At 37.7% G+C, this 24,872-nt stretch overlaps 1 protein-coding gene and 1 pseudogene across 3 annotated transcripts in view; one reads left to right on the top strand and one right to left on the bottom strand.

Annotated features, from left to right (window-relative positions):
- Positions 1-24,168, top strand: part of FRS2 (fibroblast growth factor receptor substrate 2) — a 116,743-nt gene extending 92,575 nt beyond the window's left edge. Inside the window, exons 3-9 of one of the 3 annotated variants that reach the window (XM_035002165.1) lie at positions 333-433; positions 9,156-9,250; positions 14,037-14,128; positions 15,409-15,595; positions 16,420-16,578; positions 17,058-17,221; positions 19,025-24,168. In XM_035002165.1, the coding sequence (XP_034858056.1) occupies positions 14,063-14,128; positions 15,409-15,595; positions 16,420-16,578; positions 17,058-17,221; positions 19,025-19,975 (1,527 nt within the window). In that variant the 5' untranslated portion in view covers positions 333-433; positions 9,156-9,250; positions 14,037-14,062 and the 3' untranslated portion in view covers positions 19,976-24,168. The remainder of the gene's footprint in view (positions 1-332; positions 434-9,155; positions 9,251-14,036; positions 14,129-15,408; positions 15,596-16,419; positions 16,579-17,057; positions 17,222-19,024) is intronic. The other 2 variants (XM_035002166.1, XM_035002164.1) reach the window with 2 other exon arrangements.
- LOC118009053 lies at positions 16,573-16,684 on the bottom strand (annotated as a pseudogene).
- Positions 24,169-24,872: the final 704 nt, after the last annotated feature.

The raw sequence follows: 24,872 nt of genomic DNA, 5'->3' as shown, positions 1-24,872 counted from the left end.
TTATTTCTAGCATTTAACTCAGTGCCTGGCAAAGAGAATTGGTGCTTAGGAAATACTTGTTGAATGCTTCAATGTGAGGATGGAAAAATTAATGTGCTCAATTTTTTATTCTTTTATTCTCTCCTTAATATTGATAATTATTTACAAATTATTATTACCTACTAAGTAATTTTTTGCTAGCTTTAGACAAACAACTATATATGAAATAAGGAAATGTTACTTTGTTAATATTTTAGATTTATCCACAGGAAAATGAATTGCTAACAGTTTAAATATATATAAGTATGTGCTTAAGTTTTCTTGATCATGCTGGTTTTACTTATCTCTTACAGAGAAAACAGAAATGAGAGGAATCTGGTTTAAATTGCAGTACCAGGAATTTAGATTAGACATAAAGAGTTTCCAGAAAATAAAGTACCAGATATTGAAGTGTGTAAGTAATGTAATTGATTTTTTGAAGAATTTAAAAAGGAGGGTGGTGTGGTTAGATGTTTATGAATTGCAAAGTAGTTCACCAACATAGTCCCTAGTAAAATAAAAAACCTAAAGGAAGAAAAATCTCCTTGTATGGACTTAGCAATATGCAGATACAACTATATTCATGGATAGATGCTTAAAAAATAGTTGGGTACTTTTTTGGTTTTGTGTGTTTGTGTGTACTTCAGTTTTCAGCTAACAAGGAAACTATGTTGCAGGTGTCCTTACCTTTCTCAGAATGGCTCTGGTTTTGGTGACTAGCAGAATATACTGAGAAATCTCTCCCCTTAGCTTGTTTTTTGTTTGTTTGTTTGTTTGTTTCTTAACTCTTCTTCAGAATAATATAAAGAATAAAAAATCCTTAGCAGTGTTAAGAATAAGCAGGAAATGAATACATAACCGATAACCAGTCAGACCACTGACATAAAGAACACGGTTTTTGAATGTCATTCTCTTGATTGTTTTAATGTAATTAAATGTGGCAGTTAGCTGTGCCCCAAATTTAGAGTTATATTGCTATGCTTCTAACTATAGATATTCTGTCGTGGCTACATTTGAACAGAACTACTGTAGAATAAGCCAAATTCACCCTCAGTGCTAGTGAACTGAAAGAGCAAATATACCTTCCTAAGCACCAAATTTATAATCACACTCATGAATAGAGTTCAGTGTTCTCTTTGCTTGTCATTCTGCAAGAATCATATTGGAATAATTTAAGACAGCTTTACTAAATTTATTAATGTAACTCTTGTTATGAGGATAGTGCTTAACTTGTAGGCTTCTGTGCTTATAGTGCAAAAGGCTCCTTTGTAATACAAGAGACAGGATTTTACCTGTAGTGGTGATATAATAATTCCTTGTCTTTTTAAACACTATATATTTTCTTAATGTTTTGATAGCTAGAATTTATTTGGTTTTCACAATAACTCTGTGAAATAGGTATCCTAATCTTATAAATGAGGAAATTTAGGCACAGAAAGGTTGACTGACTGCCATCTAAAACATTGTTTTAAAATAAATTATTGTTATTATTTCAGTGGCTAGCATTTACTAATTGCTTGCTATATACCGTGCACTGGTTTAAGCTTTTTATACGTATTAATTAATAAGAGCTTGGGCTTTGGAGTCAGATTTGGATTTAATTTGGCTCTTTCTCTTATCAGCTGTTGATACCTTGGGAAAGCTACCTAACTTATTCAAGCCTTGGTTTCCTCATTTGGAACACAAATATAATGATAGTACCTACCTCATAGGGTGGTTGTATAGATTGAGATAATCCAAATGAATCTATGTCTAGTGTACAGTGAAGGCTTTAAAATCAGTTTGCTATAGAAAAATAAGGTGTTAATAGATAATATTTAGTATAATTTTTAGCTTCTTGATAATTTTTGTGTAAAATCATTGTATTCTTCTTGAGTATGGAGTCATAGTTGATCTGATATACCTATTTTACAAAGTAACATCCATGTTACAGCAAGATTATAGCTCCATATAATGTCTATAGCTACCTCTTTCCTCTCACTACCTCCAAATCACCTTTTGGTTCTAAGCCTTTTGCTAGTGGGAGGAAACCAAAGACAGTTAACAAGTCTTGGATAGTCTCTAAAGCATTCATGTTTCAGAGTCAAATGCAGGACACCTGTGATCCATTTGGGTTATGTTCATTCCAGGAGTGCTGTGGTATATCAGTTATTTGGAACTCAGAATGTGTTTTGGTATAGAAAGTATCCTTTTGAATGAAACCCATAAAGTCTTTTAATCCCTGATACAACTGACATGCTGAATATTTGCATTGGAAAAGCAGTAAAAGCAAGTAAAAACTTGACAATACTTTGGCAGTGCTACTAATCAAGGAAATAAAATGATAAAACTAAATATATATTGATACTCAAAAAGTATGGTGGAACAGGAAGCATCAGTAATCTATCTCCCCACCTAGGCAGCAGTTGCACTGGTAGAATCCTTTATAGCTGCTTTGGTACTTCCAAATTATTGAAGTTATTGAAGACTTGCATGTGCCAGAAGGCTTGGACATAAATTGCGATTAATTTCAGTCAGTTTCAGCTCTTAGCACAGCTACCCATCTTTTCCTCCCAGCCCTGTGCAGCTTATACCCAGCTTGTGAGAGCCAAGATAGGCAGAAAAGATCCTCTTTTCCAAATGTCAGAGATCTGTGCTTGGGTCACTGATTGCTGCTTCTGATCACAGAGGTTCACACAAAGAAGTGAGCAACCAACCATTGTTGTTGCACCTTACCCCATTGTTGCAAGCCCCTCCCCTCCAGCTAAAGTGACTTCTAGGATTTTAAAGGACTAGCACCTTCTTTTGCCCCATTCATTTTTCTCTTTTTTCCCTTTTGGGAAACAGACATTAAAGACTACAACATTCAAAAACAACTGCATATACAGGGAAAATTTGAAGGTGACCTCACATGTCCAGAAAAAGGCCCAGAAAAGATCTGAGAAGACAAGACCTTAAGTTCACATGTCAGGCTGACTGTTGGCACAGAGCCAGCTGACAACAATCAATAAAATAAAAACAATCACAAAAAACAGCAAAGGGGAGAATCTCATTTCAAGAATTACCGTATTTTTAGATTAAAATGTCCAGTTTTCAGCAAAAATCACAAGGCATACAAAGAAATAAGAAAGTATGGTCCATCTAAAGGAAAAAAATAAATCAACAGAAATTGTCCCTGAAAAAGTCCTGATGACAGACATATTACAGAAAGATGAAAACAACAGTCTTAAAGATGCTTGGAGAACTAAAGGAAAATGTAGAAAACAAAAAAATACCTTTAAATAAAGAGAAAACAAAAATCAAATAGAAATTCTAGAGCTGAAAATTACAATAACTAAAATGAAAAATTCAGTAGATTCAAAGGCAGCTGTGAGTAGGCAGAACAAAAAGTCAGCAAACATGAAGATGGGACAATGGAAATTATCAAGTCTGAGGAATGGAAAGAAAATGGATTGAAGAAAAATGAACGGAGTCTGAGAGAGCTGTGGGACACAGTCAAGTGGAGCAACATACATATTATGGGAGTGCTAGAGGAGATGAGGGAAAGGGGGGGAGAGAATATTTGAAGAAATAGGGCTGAAAACTTCCCAAATTTGATGAAAGACATGAATATAAACATCCAGGGAGCTCTTTGCACTCTAAAGAACATTAGATCAAAGAGACACACACCAAGATGCATTATAATTAAACTTCCTAAAGCCAAAGACAAGGGATCTTTTCTTTTTTAAGATTTCATTTATTTGAGAGAGAGAGAGACAGACAGAGAGAGCACGAGTGGGGGGGAGGGGCAGAGAGAGAGGGAGAAGCAGGCTCCCCGCTGAGCAGGGAGCTCAACCTGGGGCTCGATCCCAAGACCCTGAGATCATGACCCGAGCTGAAGGCAGATGCTTAACCAACTGAGCCACCCTGGCACACCCCAAAGACAAGGAATCTTGGAAACAGCAAGAGAGAAGCAAATCATCACATACAAGGGATTGTCAATAAAATCAATAGCAATTAGCAAATTGCTCATTGGAAACTTTGGAGGCCAGGTTGCAGTGGGCTTATATATTCAAAGTGCTAAAAGAAAAAAACTGTCAGCCAAGAATTCTGTATCTGGCAAAACTGTCCTTCAAAAGTGATGGGGGAAATTAAAACATTCCCAGATAAACAAAAGCTGAGGAAGTTCATTACCACTAGACCTGCCCTGTAAGAAATGTGCAAGGGAGTCCTGCAGGGTGAAACAAAAGGACACTAGACAGTAACTTGAAGCCATACGGAGAAATGAAGATCGCACTAAAGATAAATACAGGGGAGTTAGAAAAGCTAGTACTATTGTAACAAAGATTTATAACTGTACTTTTTGTTTTCTACATGATTAAGAAACTAATACATTTTAAAGGGGAGAAAAAGCTAGTATTGTAATTTTGGCTTGTAATTCTTTTGTTTTCTATATAAGAGACTAATACAGTGTCTACCTTCAGCTCAGGTCATGATCCCAGGATCCTGGGATCGAGTCCCACATCAGGCTCCCTGGTCAGCTAGGAGTCTGCTTCTCTCTCTCCCTCTACCCATCCCCCTCCCCAGCTCGTGCTCTCTTTCTCTCTTCTCTCAAATAAATAAATAAAAATTTTTTAAAAAGAGACGAATACCTTTAAAAGAATGATTAGTTTATGTATTTGGGCACACAGTGTATATATAAAGATAGGTTTGGGACATCAGTAACTGAAAGGAGTGGGGATGGAGCTGTAAAGGAGCAGAGGTTTTGTATGTTATTGATGTTAAGCTAGGATAAATTCACATTGGACCGTTATAACTTTAGGATGTGAAATCTAATCCCCATGGTAACTACAAAGAAAATAGCTATAGAATATACACAGAAAAAATTAGAAAGGAATTTAAACATTTCACTATAAAACAAATCTGCTAAACACCAAAGAAGACAGCAATATAGGAAATGAGGGACAAAAAAAGCTTAAGGCATATAGTAAACAAACAGCAAAATGACAGAAGTCCCTCCTTATCTGTAATTAATTGTAAATGCACTAAGCTCTCCAGTCAAAAGACATATTGGCAGAATGGATAAAAACACATGATCCAATGATATCCTATCTACAAGAGACTCCCTTGAGATCCAAAGACAAATAGATTGGAAGGAAAAAGGTGGAAGAATATATTACATGCAAATAGTAACCAAAAGAAGGCAGGAGTGGCTATACTAATATCAGATAAAATAGACTTTAAATTTAAAAAGGTAATAAGAGGGACGCCTGGGTGGCTCAGTCTGGTTAAGCATCTGCCTTCTCCTCAGGTCATGATCCCAGGGTCCTGGGATTGAGCCCCGCATCGGGCTTCCTGCTCAGAGGGGAGTCTGCTTCTCCCTCTCCCTCTGCCTGCCGCTCCCCCTACATGTGCTTTCTCTGTGTCAAATAATAAAATCTTTAAAAAATAATAAAATTAAAAAGTTGTAAGAGACAAAGAAGGGTATTATATATTAATAAAATATTCAACAGAGCAAGAAGGTATAACAATTATAAACACTTATGTACCTAATAGACCATCAAAATACACAAGGTAAAAACTGACAGAATTGAAGGCAGAAATAGTTTTACAATAGTAGTTGGAGACTTCAGTACCCTACTCATAATAATAGATAGACTATAAGTAAGGAAATAGAGGGCATAACCAACTAGAGCTAACAGACATACAAAATATTGAAAGATTCCATGCAAAAAAATTTTAGGACTAATAAACAAATTCGACAAAGTAGTAGCATACGAAGTCCATATGCAAAAATTTGTTATGCTTCTCTACACTAACAATGAACAACCTGAAAGAAAATTACAAAAACAGTTCCATTTACTGGAACAGTGCCATTAAAAAAAATACTTAGGAATTAAGTTAACCAAAGGGGTAAAAGACTCGTACAATAAAATCTACAAAACATTGCTGAAAGAAATTAAAGAATACATAACTAAACACACCCCATGTTCATGGATTAGAAGATGTAATATTGTTAAAATGTCAGTGCTATTCAGAGATCTGCAGATTCAGTGCAACCCCTATCAAAATTCCAGTGATTTTTTTTCCCAAAAATAGAAAAACCCATCCTAAAATTTATATAGAATCTCATGGGACCCCAAATAGCCAAACCATTTTTTGAAAAGGAATAGCAAAACTGGATGACTCACACTTCAGATTTCACTTACTACAGAGCTACAGTAATCAAAACAGTATGGTACTCGCATGAAGATAGACTTACAAGACCAATGGAATAGAATAGAGAACCCAGAAACAAAACCTCACGTATATGGTCAACTAAAGTTTCACAAAAGTGCCACTACCATTCAATGGTGAAAGGACAATCTTTTCCACAAATCGTTCTGGGAAAACTGGATTTCCATATGTGAAACAATGAATTTGGACCTTCACCTAACACCACATATAAAAATTAACTCAAAATGGATCAAAGACCTAAATATAACACATAAAACAATACAGTTCTTAGAAGAAAACATTAAACAAAAGCTTCATGACATTGGATTTGGCAATGCTTTCTTGGGTTATGACACCAGAAGCAGAGGCAACAAAAGCAAAAATAGACAAATTGGACTTCACAGTTATTCAACAGACTAAAATGGCAACCCATAGAATGGGAGAAAATATTTGCGAACCATATACTCGATAAGGGATTAATACCCAGAATATATAGAGAACTTCTTAAAGTCCAAAACAAAAGAACATTCCAACTCAAAAATAGGCCAAGAACTTGAATAGACATTTCTCCAAAGAGGATACATGAAGGATTAATAAGCACATGAAAAGATGCCCAAGATCATTAATTATTAAGGAAAGACAAATCAAAACTATATTGAGATACCACCTCACACCCATTATGATGGCTGATACCAACAAGCAAAAACAGAAAACATGTTCGTGAGAATGTGGAGAAATTGGAACTCATGTGCCCACTGCCATTGGGAAAGTAAATGATGCAGCTGCTATGGAAAACAGTATGGCAGTTGCTCAAAAAATAAGAAATAAAATAACCATGTAGTCAGCAATATCACTTCCGGGTCTAAATTAAGAGAATTGAAAGCATGGTTTCAAAGAGATATTTGTACATTCATGTTCGCAGCTGCATCATTATTCACAGTAGCCAAAAGGTGGATGAATGTCTTATCAGTAGATGAATGGATAAGCAAAATTTGGTGTGTGTGTGTGTGTGTGTAAATGGAATATTGTTTAACCTTTAAGAGGACATTCTGACACCTGTTACCACATGGATGAACTTTAAGGACATTTTGCCTAGGGCGCCTGGGTGGCTCAGTTGGTTAAGCGACTGCCTTTGGCTCAGGTCGTGATCCTGGAGTCCCTGGTTCGAGTCCCGCATCGGGCTCCTTGCTCGGCAGGGAGTCTGCTTCTCCCTCTGACCCTCCCTCGTCTTGTGTGCTCTCTCTCATTCTCTCTGTCTCAAATAAATAAATAAAATCTTTTTTTTTTAAAAAAAAGGTCATTTTGCTTAGTGAAATAAGGCAGGCACAAAAAGATGAATACTGTATGATCTCATTTATATGAGGTACCTAGAGTAGTCAAACTCATAAAAACAGAAAGCAGAATGGTAGTTGCCAGGATTAGTTGGGAGGGGAAATGAGCTGTTTAATGGGTACAGAGTTTCAATTTTGTAAGAGGAAGAAGTTCTGGATAGTGGTTGCACAACAGTATTGAATATATTTAACATGACTAAACTGTGCACTTAAAAATAGATAGGATGGTAAATTTTATGTGTATTTTACTCAAAATTAGGGAAAGAAAAAAGTCTAAATGTGGGACAGAATCAGTGTTCAGACATTTTGTTGGATGCTTTTTAATATTTTCAAGAACCAACATGTAGGTTTGGTACACTGATTCTTTAATATGTTTCATTTCAAAACTTAAGACTTTTCCTTGATTTAGGATTATGGGAGGATCACGCTCACTTCTTTTAATAATATTTACTATGATTAAACTTATTTTAGGATGGGAGTTGTGAGATGCTTATAAATGGAATGAATAAAAAGAGGAAGAGAGATTTTTCTGAGTTAATTGGCTGGCTAACATCTCCCAGAAGAGAGAGATGAACCGACAATATGTATTCATTTAAGAGAAATGATTTCTGTTGGAATTAGCTAGATAATTTTACAAGCCTAAGACAAAGCATAATATATATTAAGCTTCTGGAGAAAAGAAGGGTGTGTTAAGGCAGAAGCACGGGGTTGCTGCCCACTCTAACAGGTGTGTTGCTGTAGCTTATGAGGGGCACAAGCAAACACCTGGCCAAACTGCTTATTTTGTATATTGGTTTGAAGTCCAGAATTGAAAATTTTGTGGGCATGTGGGTTCATGATTTGGAAATGTTCATTTTGGATATCAATCGTTTGTTAACTCTAGTTAATATATAGATTAAAATGAGACTACTTGCAAAACCCCTAATGCCTGATACAGTGTAGTTATTCAGTAAATGTTAGCCCCCATGTTTGAGTTTGATTTTTTTCTGTGTTATAAAAAGGGACTAGATTGACCAGGAATTTCCCAAAAGCACATTGCAATCTCTTGAAACTCTAGATTGTAATTTATTACTATAAGGTGTATCATGATCCTGTGACTGTGTGGCATGCTTGTTCGTATTAGACTGTCCCCTGATGACTGAGTCCTCTGATTGGTTCTGGAGGGCTCTTGTAGATGAAAAAAGTACAGTGGGTGGACTCTAAAGAGTCTGTTCTTAGGAGGAGTGACGGTGAGGTTTAAGAAAAGTGACTGGAAGTAGAGAATTAGCCTGCCACTCAGTGAAATTAGAACTGGAAAGGAACTTCGGAGGTGGTTTATTCTGACCTCTCGTTTTATGGCCAAGGAGACTGTAGAGAAGTAATTTGTCCAGTGTCATAGCTGTAGTGGAGAATCAGAGTCAGCAGCTTCTAAAGCTTCTGATACCCAAACATTCTAGAACTTAGACGATAGTGTTTTTACTTGACTGTGTGAATGATAACCTATACGTGTCATTTGCACTTTAAAAATAAATCTTATATTTTTATACTTGAGTTTATTGAAATAGATTAATTGAACAGTGCTACCAGAAGTCTCATAAGGAAAATCATTGTTTTAAAAGAAGTAAGAAATTCCTGACTTTTTTCTGTTTCTAGATTAAGTCAGCAAACAAAGAAAACATGGTATTTTGAAGTATGATTAAACCCCTGATGCTGCAGAAGAGGCTAAGAATATTAATGGCCAGATCTAGGTAAGTTGAGGTTTACCGTAGGAAAAAAAAGAAAAAACTTTTAAGTTCACATTACATTCTTTTAAACAAGAGATTTTAGTTATGTTTTCTTGAATGCAATCATGTTGCCTCCTGACTTGCTCTCACCTCCAACAAATAAGGACAAATGGCTTTAATTAAACTAAGGCAGTGTTTATGAATTTAAAATATTCAGCCAACTTGCTGCAGTATTGATCTTCCCAAACGGTAGCTACCTTTTGTTCTTGAATGTACCCTTGGTTACTTTCCCATGTTGCTTTCTTGAGAGAGCATAGTTATGTTTTTTTTTCCCCTTGAGGACAGTTTTTATTTTTTTTAGTGTTATTTTATTTTATTATGTTATGTTAACCACCATACATTACATCATTAGTTTTTGATGTAGTGTTCTGTGATTCATTGTTTGCGTATAACACCCAGTGCTCCATGCAGAACATGCCCTCTTTAATACCCATCACCAGGCTAATTCATCCCCCCACCCCCCTCCCCTCTAGAACCCTCAGTTTGTTTCTCAGAGTCCATAGTCTCTCATGGTTCGTCTCCCCCTCCAATTTCCCCCCCTTCATTTTTCCCTTCCTGCTAGCTTCTTTTTTTTTTTTAACATATAATTCAGAGCATAGTTATGTTTTTGCTGAGTTACAAATTTGGTTGGGTAAGATGGTGAAATCATGTGGTTTTTTATCAAGTGTTTACAGTATTAATGCACATTATTAGGTCTTACACAACTCAGATGTGGTCTCCAAATATTAATCTGGTGGTCATAAATGCAGAATATCTAGGATTTTGCCTTTTCCCTTGCCTTGGAGTTTGTGGTTCAGGAGGAGGACTCAGAGATGTGGATGAGACTCCACCTTAAAAAGTCTCCTTCTGTGTTGGAAGATTGACCACAACTTCCCGTTGTTTCAGTTATTTCAGTTATTTCAGTCTCCCGCTCCTCCTGAGCCTGTTCTTCAAATTTACTGAGGCCTCCTGTTCCTGTTTGCCTCCATTTTGTCCCCATTTCATCAGGCCTCTTCTTCCTATACTTCTGTCCTGACCAGACCTGGTGATCCATCCTTTCAAACCCCCGTTATTGCCAATATCCTTTAATTTCCTTGTCCTCTTAACCCTCTGACCCTGGGTCACCTGAACAGTCTGCCCTCTGAACTGCTGAGTGCTGCTGCAAGCACCGCATAAGCCTCCTCTCCAGCCTTCGCTGAGCGCTCAGGGCAGCCTGCTTAATCATCCTGCCACCTTTCCGGGGCAGCCCCACTGTGAATAATCCTGCCTTCTCTGCAAGTCCCTCATCCTGCAGACTTGCCTTCTGTTTCACAAAGGACATGCAGGATGATAGGTGTTACCTACTTCAGCTCCTCTACTATGCTCCAGCCATCCTTATTGTCTTCCCTCTCTCCTCGGAGGACAAGGCATTCCTACTTCGAGTGGCAGACTTCTCTGGGTCCTGCAACCCCTCTTCTTCAGTCTCCCCTTTTGTCTTGATCCATCGTGTAGCACAGTTTTTTCCTTTGCTTTTTGTCCTAAAAATTTTAACCTTTCTTGACCTACTGATCACAAACCTGCACCAGTCTATGTCATCTGAAAACAAATAGCTCAGGCAACATATTTTCTTTTGAAACCATGTCTGTCTGCACTGAAGCACTTTGCCCTTTCCTCTCTGAACCTGTTCTTGAAAGAGCAGTTTCCATTCCTGGGGGGCTACTTCCTTATCTTCCATTTGTTCGCTTCAGTTTCATTTCTGCCTCTACCAGTCTACCATGAGTGGAACCCTCCTTCTTGACACTTTCTTTTTTCAGTTGGTACTATTTTGATTTTTTTTTTTCTCCTTCACTTCTTCCCTCTCCTTCAATACTTCCACATTTCCCAGAATTAGAATTGAAATTCCCCAGAATTCCAACTGTAGACCCCTCTTTATACTGTCCTTGGGCAGTGTTTTCTGTTTTATGACTTCAAATACTATGTGTGTATCAGTATTTTACCTCCTTCCTCAAATCCGTACTCATGTGTTTAACTCTCTGTTGCATATCTCCATTTGGTTGTTCTCTAGAATCTCCACTTAACATGTTTAAAACTGAACTAACCACCATCACTTCCACTTGAAGACCACCGTGGTGTTTTCTGTCTCAGGTAATAGAACCAGCACCCACCATCTGCCACACTGGAAACCGCCTCTTCCTTCCTGTCTGCCTAGCCAACTGCTCCCTGCTGCTGACGGGTCTCCCTGAATAGTTTAAAAATTCCTCTTTTTTTGTCTTTATTCCTAGTATTGCTGTTCTGGTGTTAGGTCTGTAGCATATTTCATTTTTCAATATTCTCCAACTGGTTTTTCTTCTCTGAACTGAACTGCCACTTAAATTTATTCTGCAGGTGGATATATTTAAAATGAAGTCCTGAGCACCTCACTTTCCTGCTTCAAACTCTTCGCTGGCTTTCCATCATGTGTAGGATAGAATCCGTTCTCCGTAGTATGGCATACAAGGCTTTTGGGTCACATGTTAGGCTTTTCATTAATTGTTGTCGTACTGAATTGACACAGTTCCTGTGGATAGAGTTTTCAACTAGATTGTACCACCACCCACATATCCTTGACAACACAGGAGGTGCTGCCTTTAACAGGTAGCCCGTGAAGGTGGCAGGTAGAAGAATGATTTTCTAGGGGCCCCGGACCGGCTCAGTCAGTGAAGCATGTGGCTCTTGATCTCGGGGTTGTGAGTTTGATATGCTTAGTGCCCTAGAAAATTAAGAAGAAAAGGTTCCCATCTTCAGGGAAATCACAGTGAAGTGAATGTTGAGACAGATAAACATTACAGTAGAATGTGATAAATGCCATGATAGAGTCATATCCATTTGACTAGGAAGACACTGGATGCCATCTAGCTTCAAGTTACTTGGAGTCCCAGATCCCTACCTCGTTGTTCAGGACCTTTATGCGGTTTGGGCCCTGCTTGTGTTACAGCCGACCCTGTACGCCAGTCGTCTTGGACACCTCACTTTTTTTCTGAATGCAGTACCACCTTTCATGATCTTTCATGACCTTTGTCTTTGTATTCTTTGTACTCTTAACTGTCTCAAGTACCTATTTCTGTTTTTTGCCCAGCGCATTGTTTCTGTTCACCCTTTTGAGTACCAGCTCAAATGGTGCTTCCTGCCCTGCTAACCCAGAAAGTTATTTGCTCCCTTTTTTGTGCCCACAGAACTCTTCTCATATTTTCATATAACATTTAATCATAATGCATTATCTGTTTACATCTCTCTCTCTCCCTCTAGACTCATGACTCTTCAGAAGTACGTACTGTGACTTAATCATCTTTATGCCATGCTATTTAGCTGGCATATTACTTAGAGCAAACTACCGAATATGAGTCTTAATTAACTTTACTATTTTACTTATCACTTCTTTTGGTTTGTGCACTGGTACACTTTTTCATCTGCTTAATACTTATACCTGCCAGCATTCTTTACCTTTGTTAAGTACATACAGTTCAGTTCATTCAGCTCACAAGAGACAGAGCACTACTGTGGGCTAGGTAATGTGTTAGGCGTGGGGAATGCAAATTAGTTCTTGGGAAGGAGCTTACAGTGGAGGGGGAGCGATAGTTAAGTAAACAGATGATCTATCACAATTTCTGCTAAGTAAGCAATGTGAAGAATGCTATATGATACTGGGAAGCCCAGGGTGCCTTGGGGGTGTAACTCTCCCAGTTGCTTGGAATCAGAGAAGGCTCCCTGAAGGAACTGCACAGTAGGATCTTGAAGGGAAGGGAGCAGCGTGGAAGGATGTGGCAGGACAAATTGCTCTGGGGGGACTGCTGAGTATGACTTGGGAGGGCTTGAAGCAGAGACAAAGGGAGTTTAGACTAGATCTGTAGCCAAGGACGAGATGGTGAAGAACCTCGTGTCATGCTGACAAGCTCCGAATGTTTTTCTAAATGTAGTGTGAAGAGCCCCTGAATAATTTTAAGCCAGTTTTATCAAATTTATGTTTTTAAATATTAAATAGCTTCTTGTGCTTTCTTCCCTCCCCCTTTTCCAAATATTGTCACGTTCATTCTGATTCTTCCCCTTTTTTTAAGTGATGTTTTGGATTTTTCCTTTGTTCATTTGGAGTTTTCTTGAACACTTAGTGTCACCTATAACCTGTTATCTCTAACCTTGTGTGGGAAAGAAGGATTAGACAGACATGCTCTGTCAGTTTTGCCAAAATTCTCTATGTTGAGTTACTCCTTGATTGTTGGGTTTTCTCTCTTAATGAATATTCCAAATTTGTTTTTGTGTCTTATTTACCAGTCAACTTTTGCCTGGTGAGGTACATAAAGGATATACTACAGTGAGTAATAAGAATCAAAATACTTTCCAACCTTAAAGTCCAACATCCCTTTGGCATTTTATTAAAAGAGGGACATGAAATTTCTGATAAACCATTGAGGGTTAATTCCATGAATGACTTTATTTAAATAGTGTTACATATGAGATGAGACCTTAATTGGTTTGTTTGTTTTTTTAAAGATAATTTTAAAATAGGCAGACCTTTGCAAATTAAACTGGAAATTTGAGATTTCTATGAAGTCTACCTCACAAAATTATTTTCCTTGTCACTGAGCAAAATTTACCAGCTGAATGTTTGAAATCTAGCTCAGCCCTGTACCTTCTTGGGCTTAAATTTCCTCATCAAAATAATGCAGGACTTGTGATAGATGATTTCTAAAGTCTTTTTCTGTTTTATGTGTTTTGTATCCTACATTTAATAATTTTTTCCAAATTATCTTTCATGTAGTGCTCACATGGTCTTCTGAAGAAGCCATGGGTAGCTGTTGTAGCTGTCCAGATAAAGACACTGTCCCAGATAACCATCGGAACAAGTTTAAGGTTAGTAAAACTGGTTGAGTTATATCTCTCTGCCTACTCGGATGTTCTTCTTTTTCTTCACATTATATATCATACTTCCTCATTTTTATCTCTAGACTCTTCTATTTCTCTTTGTGTCTCTTCTGCCTTTTCTTGTTTTAACAAATGATGACAATATGTTCTTACTGACAGTGTGGAATCCTCTTTTACTTTCCATTTGGTCCTCTATATCCAATTAGAGCCATACAGTTCTAGTAAAAAAAATTTTTTAATGCCATTTTATAGGTGCCTCTTCAGTCTGGTCACCACCTCCCAGTCATTGCTTCATGTCTGGATAATTTCTTAGCAGAACTCTGCCTTGAGTCAGTCACCTTTGTGATCCGTCCTGCAGTTGACATCATACTCATCTTCCTCTTTCATCATTCTAAAACTTCTGGTGTTCTGTTACCTAGAGCACAGATGCTCCATTTCTTACCTCTCCACAGCCATTTAGTGTCTCCCATAGCCTGACCTCAGGTTGTCATACATCATGGCCTCTGGATCACACAGACCCAGGTGTAAGTCGAAACCGTGTTGATTTGTAGCTTTGTGACCTTGGGCAGGTTACATTATCACTGTGTGTTTGTTCCAGTTTTGTACAGTACAGTGGAAAAAAATAGCATTACCTGCAGTTTAGGATTGTTATAAGGATTAAATGGAAAAAATATGTGGAAAGCGCTCTGCCAGTCCCAGGAATATAGACAGTTTTCTCCAAGTGTTACCTACTCCTCATAGTCTCTGGCCATTTTCAGAAACTCAGCAGTGTAAGGCCTCCCGTTCCGTGAACTCTGTGCCAGTCTTGTCTTGGTCTCTCTGAAACATACCTTCTTTGTCTCTGCTATAGCACTGCATCTTCAGGATATGCCCCACAAACGCTGACCCACTGGTTCTCTCCTGAGGCCCAGCCGAAGTCCCTCCTCTTCTCACGTGAAGGCTTCCCCAGCCACCCTAGGCCACAGTTACTGCCTTTTGCAGCCTCTGTTGCACCCATTTGTCCATTGCTCATATACAGCTTTGTGTTGACTTCATGTTTGTGTATCTTCTATGCTCACTGGGCATGTGAGCTTCTTGTGGATAGAACCAGATATTTCACTGCTACATAGTCCATGCCCTGCACACACATTGGTTGATGAATGAACTAACAAATGAGTGAATAAGTGAACCAATCAGCAACAGTGCGTTTTACTGATAGACTGGTGAAATACGTGTGTGACCGTCAAATGACCACATTAGGTTGGCACTAATTAAACGTTCTTTTTTAGGTCATTAATGTGGATGATGATGGGAATGAGTTAGGTTCTGGCATAATGGAACTTACAGACACAGAACTGATTTTATACACTCGCAAACGTGACTCGGTAAAATGGCACTACCTCTGCCTGCGGCGCTATGGCTATGATTCAAATCTCTTTTCTTTTGAAAGTGGCCGAAGGTGTCAAACTGGACAAGGTAGGTAGATCCTTTAATTTTTTTGTTCCCCAAACAGTAACACATTTGAAAATTGTTTTCAGTTATTCTATTTACACTGTTTAAATGAATACTTTTTTCCTGATAGAAAAAAAATTCCCCAACTAAGTGGATTGTTAAGAAAAGAGATAGAGTAAACTGTGTCTTCATTTATCAGGAATTTATTAAGCACATTCTCTTTGTACAGAATTTTGACTCATATTATTTAAGATTTTCAGTAGATGATTAGTTCCAGTAAATTGACTGTGTATCTTTACTGTTACAACTTTTTGGGAAAAGAACCTAAACTTTAGAGTCAAAGAGAACACGGTTTGATTTTTTTGCTACCTACTGCTTGAAAGGTCTTGGGCAAGTTACATGATCTCTGTAGAACATCAGGTTTCTTCTCTCTCGGAGAGGAATGCTAATCCCTACTTTATAGAACTGTTGTAATAATTAAACAAGGTAAGGATTGTAAGTAAACTGTCCAGCAAGGGACTGTCAAATGGTAAAGGATCACCTTGGTAATGGTGACTTGGGTGCCCCCTGCTGTTAAAAAGCAGACCAAAGCAAGTGTTCAAATCTTGTTTTTGTCTGCCTTGTTTTGGGCTCTCTCACTTAGACATAGGAAAATTAGTCTGTAAATTTCCTTTTGGGTTTATGTTTTGAAACAGAGAATATCATTATTTATCAGACATCTACTTAAAGGGCCTTTCTTCCTGTCAGTGCATAGAATGCTTACTTCACAGTTTTGTTCTTTGACAGGTGTTCCTGTATCTTTTTTAAAGCTATAGCTACCATTTTCCCCTTCTCTTTTATATTTGTAGGAATCTTTGCCTTTAAGTGTGCCCGTGCAGAAGAATTATTTAACATGTTGCAAGAGATTATGCAAAATAATAGTATAAATGTGGTGGAAGAGCCAGTTGTAGAAAGGAATAATCATCAGACAGAATTGGAAGTCCCCAGAACACCTCGAACACCTACAAGTAAGTACCAATTTTCCCTCTTGTATTTTGGGAAGTTTTCAATTAGCAAGAATCGCGCCTCGGATAAACCTCATTGGTTTACCCGATACTGCCACTGCGCAAAGCTCCCTCTTGTATTTTGAATAATAGACATTTATAAACTTTGGATTATGGATATTTAATCTGTAACGCCTTAGAAATCACCATTGGCTAATAACGTAAGTGTAATGGTTGTCAGTTTTTTTTTTTAAACTGTTAGAGCTATAATTATAAACATTTTTAATATTTTAAGTAAGAAAACGTTAAAAGTTCTATGTTACCTAAAATGTGAATGGGAAGTTGGAGTGGAAGGAGGGTGTTGTTTGTGCTCTGGTTTCTGTTGTGTCTTGCCAGAAACACCTTGCTTAATTTTCTCAGTGCAGATTCCATTCTCATTCACTTTTATCTCTCTGTCCTGCCCCGATATCCTGCTTTTCTTCTTAAACCACTAAAAAACTCAGCTCCAGGGTTTGCTGCTCAGAATTTACCTAATGGATATCCCCGATATCCCTCATTTGGAGATGCCTCATCCCACCCCTCAAGCAGACATCCTTCTGTGGGAAGTGCACGCCTGCCTTCAGTAGGTGAAGAATCTACACATCCTTTGCTTGTGGCTGAGGAGCAAGTAAGCATGTACTATTGTCTGACGGGATAATGGATTAAAGTGTGGAGTGAAAGCATTACTGCGCTGATACGTGGAAATTTTAGTCTGAATTTTAGCTTTCACTGTTTGTTTATGACTTTCGTAGTGAAGAATCAGAGGAAACAGCTTATATTTTCTAACATATGCCAAATACGTAAAGGTGTGGAGGGAAACATAGCATTACAGTAGCCTGTGGGCTCACAGCAGAGGTGCATCTATAGGTAAAAACAGATATAACTAATGGTCAGTTCTTGCTGTAATAACCGCTGATGGATTTGGAATTTATACTGCTCTTTATATCAGTGGATTACTAGCAGGAAGGTAGATTTTGTTGTCAGTGTCTTTATGAAGCTATTTAACGTTTCTAACTATTCTGTTTTTCATTTGAGGAATGAAGTATTTGGTTGAACATTGTCTATATATTAATTAGTTATTCTTATCTTTTGTAAACCAAATGGTCACATATCATTAAGAAATTTTTACTGTTTTAAAATCTGTTTCTCTGTGTTCTTTACATAGTAAATGAGTTCTTATTTACTATAATTACACTTCCCTCAGTTTTTACATTTTATTTTTGAATTTTTTCAAATTTTTTGTATAGTCTTCCAAACTTTTTTTTAAAGATTTATTTATTTTAGAGAGAGAGAGAGAGAGAGAGAGACCTCGCTCGCTTGTGGGGGGGGAGGGGCAGAGGGAGAGGGAGGGAATCCTAAGCAGACGCCGCCCCCCGCACCTCCCCTCCCCCAGCGCGAAGCCTGATGCAGGGCTCAGTCCCATCACCCTGAGATCATGACCTGAGCCAAAATCAAGAGTTGATACTTAATTGACTGAGCCACCCAGGTGCCCCTACTCTTCCAAACATTTTTATAGTGTTCCCCCAAAATACTATTGACCTTTTCTTTAAATAGTGATGATTTCTTAGTAGGTGGTATTTATTTTATATCAATGCATTTTGTAGAACTCTTATTAAATCTAGTAGGGTTTATCTCTTTATTTGGTCACATTATCTGCAAATCATGATAAATTTGTCTTTTTTTTTTTAATACTTGTTATTCCTTATTTCTGAATCATGTTTTAATGCATTGATGAGCTTTTCTAAAACAACATCAAAATGGTAATCCCAATTAGTTCCTGAATTTTTTTTAACAGAATGCTTTTCATTACCAAGTACAATGTTATGTGCTATTTTAGAGTAGTTATTCTGGTTTTTGTTTTTTTTTTAAAGATTTTTATTTATTTATTTGAAACCGAGAGGGAGAAGCAGACTCCCCGCTGAGCAGCGAGCCTGACATGGGGCTCAGTCCCAGGACCCTGAGATCCTGACCTGAGCCGAAGGCAGGCCGTTAACTGACTGAACCACCCAGGCGCCCCTAGAGTAGTTATTCTTCTATCAAGTAAAGAATGTATTTCCACAATCCTCTCCTCTGTCCACCTTTTTATTAGTGAAGAACAAGGACAGAAGCTTTGAAGGAAGAGTATAGGGTAGGGAGAAAGCTAATCGATTAGAATTTAACTGATACGGGGGCGCCTGGGTGGCTCAGTCGTTAAGCGTCTGCCTTCGGCTCAGGTCATGATCCCAGGGTCCTGGGATCGAGCCCCGCATTGGCCTCCCTGCTCGGCGGGAAGCCTGCTTCTCCCTCTCCCACTCCCCCCGCTTGTGTTCCCTCTCTCTCTGCAAAATAAATAAATAAAATCTTAAAAAAAAAAAAATTTAACTGATACGGTCAGCCTTTCTTTGTTTTTGTTTTAAGCAAGTTCTTGATCCACTCTTCTGTTCTGTTTTAGGTACATACCTATGTCAACACTACAGGAGTGCAAGAAGAGCGGAAGAACCGCACAAGTGTGCATGTCCCATTGGAGGCGAGGATTTCGAATGCTGAAAGCAACACACCAAAAGAAGAACCAAGTAGTGTTGAGGACAGGGACCCTCAGATTCTTCTTGAACCCGAAGGAGTGAAATTTGTCTTAGGACCAACCCCTGTTCAAAAGCAGTTAATGGAAAAGGAGAAACTGGAGCAACTTGGAAGAGACCAAGTCAGCGGAAGTGGTGCCAATAGCACAGAATGGGACACTGGATATGACAGTGATGAGCGAAGAGATGCACCCTCTGTTAACAAACTGGTGTATGAAAATATAAATGGGTTATCTATCCCTAGTGCCTCAGGGGTCAGGAGAGGTCGTCTGACATCTAGCAGTACCTCAGATACCCAGAATATCAACAACTCAGCTCAGAGAAGAACTGCATTATTAAACTATGAAAATTTACCAGCTTTGCCTCCTGTTTGGGAAGCCCGCAAGCTAAGTAGGGATGAAGATGACAATTTAGGACCAAAGACCCCATCTCTAAATGGCTACCATAATAATCTAGATCCAATGCATAACTATGTGAATACAGAGAATGTAACAGTGCCAGCAAGTGCTCACAAGATAGACTATTCGAGGCGTCGGGACTGCACTCCGACAGTCTTCAACTTTGATATCAGACGCCCAAGTTTAGAACACAGGCAGCTCAATTACATACAGGTTGACTTGGAAGGCGGCAGTGACTCTGACAACCCTCAGACTCCGAAAACGCCTACCACTCCCCTTCCGCAAACGCCTACGAGGCGCACGGAGCTGTATGCTGTGATAGACATCGAGAGAACTGCTGCTATGTCCAATTTGCAGAAAGCACTGCCCCGAGATGACGGCACCTCTAGGAAGACCAGACATAATAGTACTGACCTGCCCATGTGAGCCTGGAAAGCGGTACATCGTTTGCACCTTTGTGAAGTTTTCAAAAATGAAGATGCAAGTGCTTCATTTTCATTTCTAAACACTAACTCCTTTTATAGACTGATAAGATTTTTTTCTGAATATTTCCTGTGCTTCTTTAACTAAAGGGAATTAAAGTAGAGCAGGTACTCATTAAAGAACACTAATTTCAGTATATACTACTCATTACTGTACAGCAGCATTCCCATTTTCACAGTGCCTATTTAAAATGAGAGTTGAAGTGAGTGACATGCTGGTTGATTTTTATCAATATTCTGGACTGACGCATATCATTCATGTCTAAGTCATGGTTGGCATTTAAAACATTTTATAAAGCCTCTTGATAATGTGCATTGCTAACAGATAACTCTAGGCTTTGAAAGTACTCTTTGTAGATTCACTATTCATGGTATATGGCCTCCAGCATGTAACATGAGGAATCCTTTATTTCATTAATTGTAGGCTTTTTGACTTGAGCCAAAACATATGTAAAGGAAATAGAAGTACCACACCTCCTTATATACCAGTCAGTTCCTTTGCCTTCTGCGTTACTAGAAAGAGTCCTGTGCCCGTGAATGTGGTTCGCTCTTGGTGTGTTGAAAGGCAGGAAGGAGACAAGATTTTCTGTTTACTCATCTCATGTCATTTGAAGGGCATGCCCACATATCTTCATCAGAATTACACTAGACGCAAGAAATCAGTCTCAGGTCACTTTACCCAAAAACATTTGGAAATCTGAACCACGGTCTCTTGGAAGTTTCTCTCCTGTAGATTAGTAACAGTGACATTGTTTTCTGGAGGCATTTGTGCCATTGGGTTGCCGTTTACCTTCAGTTTTTTCCTTTGGCGTTTGGGATGGCTTATTTTGTTGCTTCATGTCTTTTTTCCATTTAAAATGTTTGAGTCTGTACATAGTTTTGAAATTGGATTATGTGTTCGTTGTTGTTTAGTTTGCATTTTTGTCAAATTGTGGTTTTGAAGGTTCATTTGGAACTTACTGTTATTCTATAACAGGGTTGCCCTTGTCCAGTATTTATTTATATGCTGTTTACTGTTCAAGCTGATAAAAATGTTCGCTCAATTTGAAACTTCACTTGTGTCCATAGGTGATCTCTTTAACAGCCGAGAAAAAAGGAAGCTACTTTTAACATGCAAAGTTCCCTAAAGGTACTGTGTTTTCTCTGTGGGCACTCTCCCCAGCACTTTAGCAGTGATTCCCTCGTCCCACGGCTGCAATTGTACTTTGCCCACAGTAGTGCTCCTCAGCTCTGCTGTCCTTTCACTCATAGCTGGAGCTTTGATGAACCCTTGATTTCATTAGAACGTTAGGATTGTTGCCAGCATAGCAGGTACAGAGGAAGTCTTAGAGCAATGAGATTGTGTCATAATTTAAGATTTAAAATGAATTGAAGTTTATGTAAACTGAAGAGATTCCATATGTCTAACTCTTGGAAAATCAAGAATGTTCCGGTTTCTCAAACACTAGGAAGACAAGAGACGGTAGAGTGGAAAGGTTAGGTTGCTGTTTTCTCTAAATATGAGGAAGTTTGAGATCATGATTTGGATCTATCCACCAGATGTAATGAAGGTTAATTTAGCATGAAAAGGTTTCAGTAATGTAGCACCCAACCTGATCAGTAAATAACCTAATTATAGGACAGTGGATGGATTAGCAGAATAATAGAGTGGGACCATTATAAAGAAAATAAATTATTAAAGGTGTCTTTATTATTTTCAGTGCCATTGGTTTATGTGCATAGCAGAATTTTCTTTCTTCTTCTTTTTTTTTTTCTGTGAACTTGGTGCTTACTAAAGTGTTCACTGTTCTCTAAAAAGAGAACAGTGGTATAGGTGTGCAGTTTCCATTTTTAATATATTGTCCCATTTATGCTTTCTTCTGAGTAGATTGCTAATCGTGCCAAATTTATGTGATGGTTTTTGTAACGTGGAATAAGAATTATAATGGAAGCAGTACACGTGGTTTTCTCCAAAACAAGCAGTCAAGACAGAACCTCCAAATGAAAGGGCTGACCTATTGATTCATTTTGGAGGTTGGATACTTTATTTTCTTTCTTTTCCTCATCATTTTCATTCTCCTTCCAGGTTCTACTTAGTTTTTATATATTTTAGGTAGCTCCAATATAATCATTGCAGTGTATGCTTTAAATACTGTGTGCTTTAAAAATGAAAATGGGACCAATTTGTCTGCTATGAATTTGATTTTAGGTACTCTGAGTATTAGGAAGATGTATACAACTGGTGTTTATTTCTAGATGTCTCTGGAAAGCACCTGTGTTCCTATTTAATAAAAAGTAATGTAGAACACTACTTGTCCTTTGCAGTAGTCTAGTCGTGGGCATTAAGCTCTGTCCTGGAAGAATGTACCTGTTACTAGGTGCATCTTAGAATGAGATATTTTATTGGGATATAATTGTGGCCATATGTTTCAGATTTTCTGGGACGGACCTAATTTTAGATACTCTGTTCCGTTGATAGACCATGGGATCCCACTTTTTGGTTTTGGAAATATAATCATCGTTCATATGCTTTCCCCCCAATAGAGTCCTCTTTTATCCATACAGGTGATAACAGCTTTTAATCCCAGACCAGGGGTTGGAAACTGATATGGGTATTACCTGTGTTTTTTCTTCATGTGTTTTCTTTCCCAGTTTCATCTTCCTTTAAAAATGAAAATATGGTGCCTTCCCTCCCTCCAGGAAGATTGGCAAATCGTTCCTTTTATTTACTGCTGCTGTGGAGTGATGAGATATGCACTTTACTCTTGAAGACTCAGCAAAAAGCTTTTCACTTCCCAGTATATCCAGAATAGATCACATTTGGGACTTATGAAAATTTGCCAAGCAATCTTTGTTTTTATAGATATTAATGTTGACCCCACGGTTCAATGTTACAAGTCAAGCTAGTGTTTGTTTATTCCCCCCCCTCAAAAAGATCTGTGGCACAACATATAAAAATGTACCTCAGTAATGTTCTATTAAAAATGGGACAGGGGCCTTATGTTTTCATAATTTCCCAGTAATGTGCCACCATATTTTTGCCTCAAGGTAAAGGTTTTAACAAGCTAAAAAGTACTTCCCACTTCCCCCTGTGCTGTTCCTAACCCATAATGCCCAAGTGTTTTGTGCAATGTGTAGTGTGTGTGTAAATATATATATATGTATATGTGTATATACATATATATATATATAAATATCTCCTTGAAATAGACATACCATCAGAGACAACATTCAGAAGTAACTGATGTATTGGCATCACATTCATATTTCTGATATGTGAGGTATATGGTACTAATTACCTTTTCCCTGATGTTTGCCAAATTTGAATAAAGGCATTGGTACGAAATTATAGAATGTATAGAAAATGTTTTTGGCTTGAAAAACTAACAGATATTTTAGGACATACCACAATATATTCTGCCCAAACCAGCACCCTGTCTATCCTGTTCTTTACATCCCTATTCCCCATTCCTACTTCCTCATTTTTTGGGGGGTATAACACGATTCTTCTGTAGCATCAATACAATTGCAATTCTATGACAATTGGACAATAATAGCATGGAAACGGACTGGTATTAATAGTACAGTAGTCACCGGTGTGCCACATTTGCATTAGTAAATGCAAAATATACATTTTATAAAGGAAAAACTTCGTGTTACGTTTTTATTTTCATTACATTGTATAATACTGTAATATTATTGTATGTCCTAATTTGCATTATAAATGTTTTTTTCCTACATAAAGGCATAAATATAGCAACTTTGTATAAAGGTAGCGTGTTAAGATTTTTAATTTTTTCTTTTATAAAAAATTGTCTAACAGTGGGACTACCATTGCCAAATTGTATATGAAATAGGAATTTTATCCCCTATGGTTAATTTCTTTTATAAACATTCCACATTTCTCTAATAAAAGACATAAGTGATACTGTACTATGCATAAATTGTATATTAATGCTGTTTCATATCAGCATTTTAAATTTTGGTTTGCATTTTTAATATTGGCAAAATTTACCACTGTTGATTAAAACCTTGTTGTATATGTAACAACATCTTTTGCCCTCTATCCCTTCCCACCCTTTGTTCTCTGTTTCTCCCTATCAGTGCCAACTTCATACATTTTGTAGCATGGCAATAAAATATAACTTTTACACTGAGGCCAAGTGTGGCTTTTTGGAGGACGTGGAGCTGGGAGGATTGCCCTCTAGTCGTTCTTTGCTTATGACTTTTTGCCATATAAACCGTATCACCAGGCATGAGAAGTTATCTCATATATGATGTAAACATGCTTTTAAGGACAAGTGTGAATGTGCTTTTAAGCTTAATTTCTGTCATAGCAAATAAGAACTAATTTTTTTATCTTTGGAAAAGTCAGAGTTCTTGGAGTACAATCAAACCTTTATTAACTGGAGTACTTAAAGAATAAGCTAATAATTGAATTTAGTTCAACAAGGGCTAAGCAACACATTTTTAAAATCCTTATTTATTGTAGAGTATTAGTATACTGTCCTAAAAATTATATGTAAAATATGGTTTAATCTTAGATGATTTAGGATCTTGCAATGCCTTACTGTTGTCATTCTGGCATAAATTTCCATAATGAGGTACTCAAGTTGATACTGGAAGCTGAGCTGACTATACACTGACCTTAAGCATTCATGAAAAACTGCTTTGTTGAATAAAATCTGATCGGAGTTCTTATGGTTACTTTCCCCTTATTACCGAAAGTAGATTGCAATAAAACCCCAATAAAAGTTTGGTTGGATACCTATATAAAGTTTTCCTGTATTTATATTTCATACATTTCTTAAAACTTTATGATAAGAGGTTTTATTTCTTAGTCTCATATCATTGCCTCCATT

The sequence above is a fragment of the Mirounga leonina genome, unplaced genomic scaffold, assembly GCF_011800145.1.
Source record: "Mirounga leonina isolate KUSES-001 unplaced genomic scaffold, KU_Mleo_1.0 Mir_126, whole genome shotgun sequence".
Lineage (NCBI taxonomy): Eukaryota > Metazoa > Chordata > Mammalia > Carnivora > Phocidae > Mirounga > Mirounga leonina.
The sequence above is the reverse complement of the archived record's forward strand: the minus strand, read 5'-3'. Positions and strand labels throughout refer to the sequence as shown.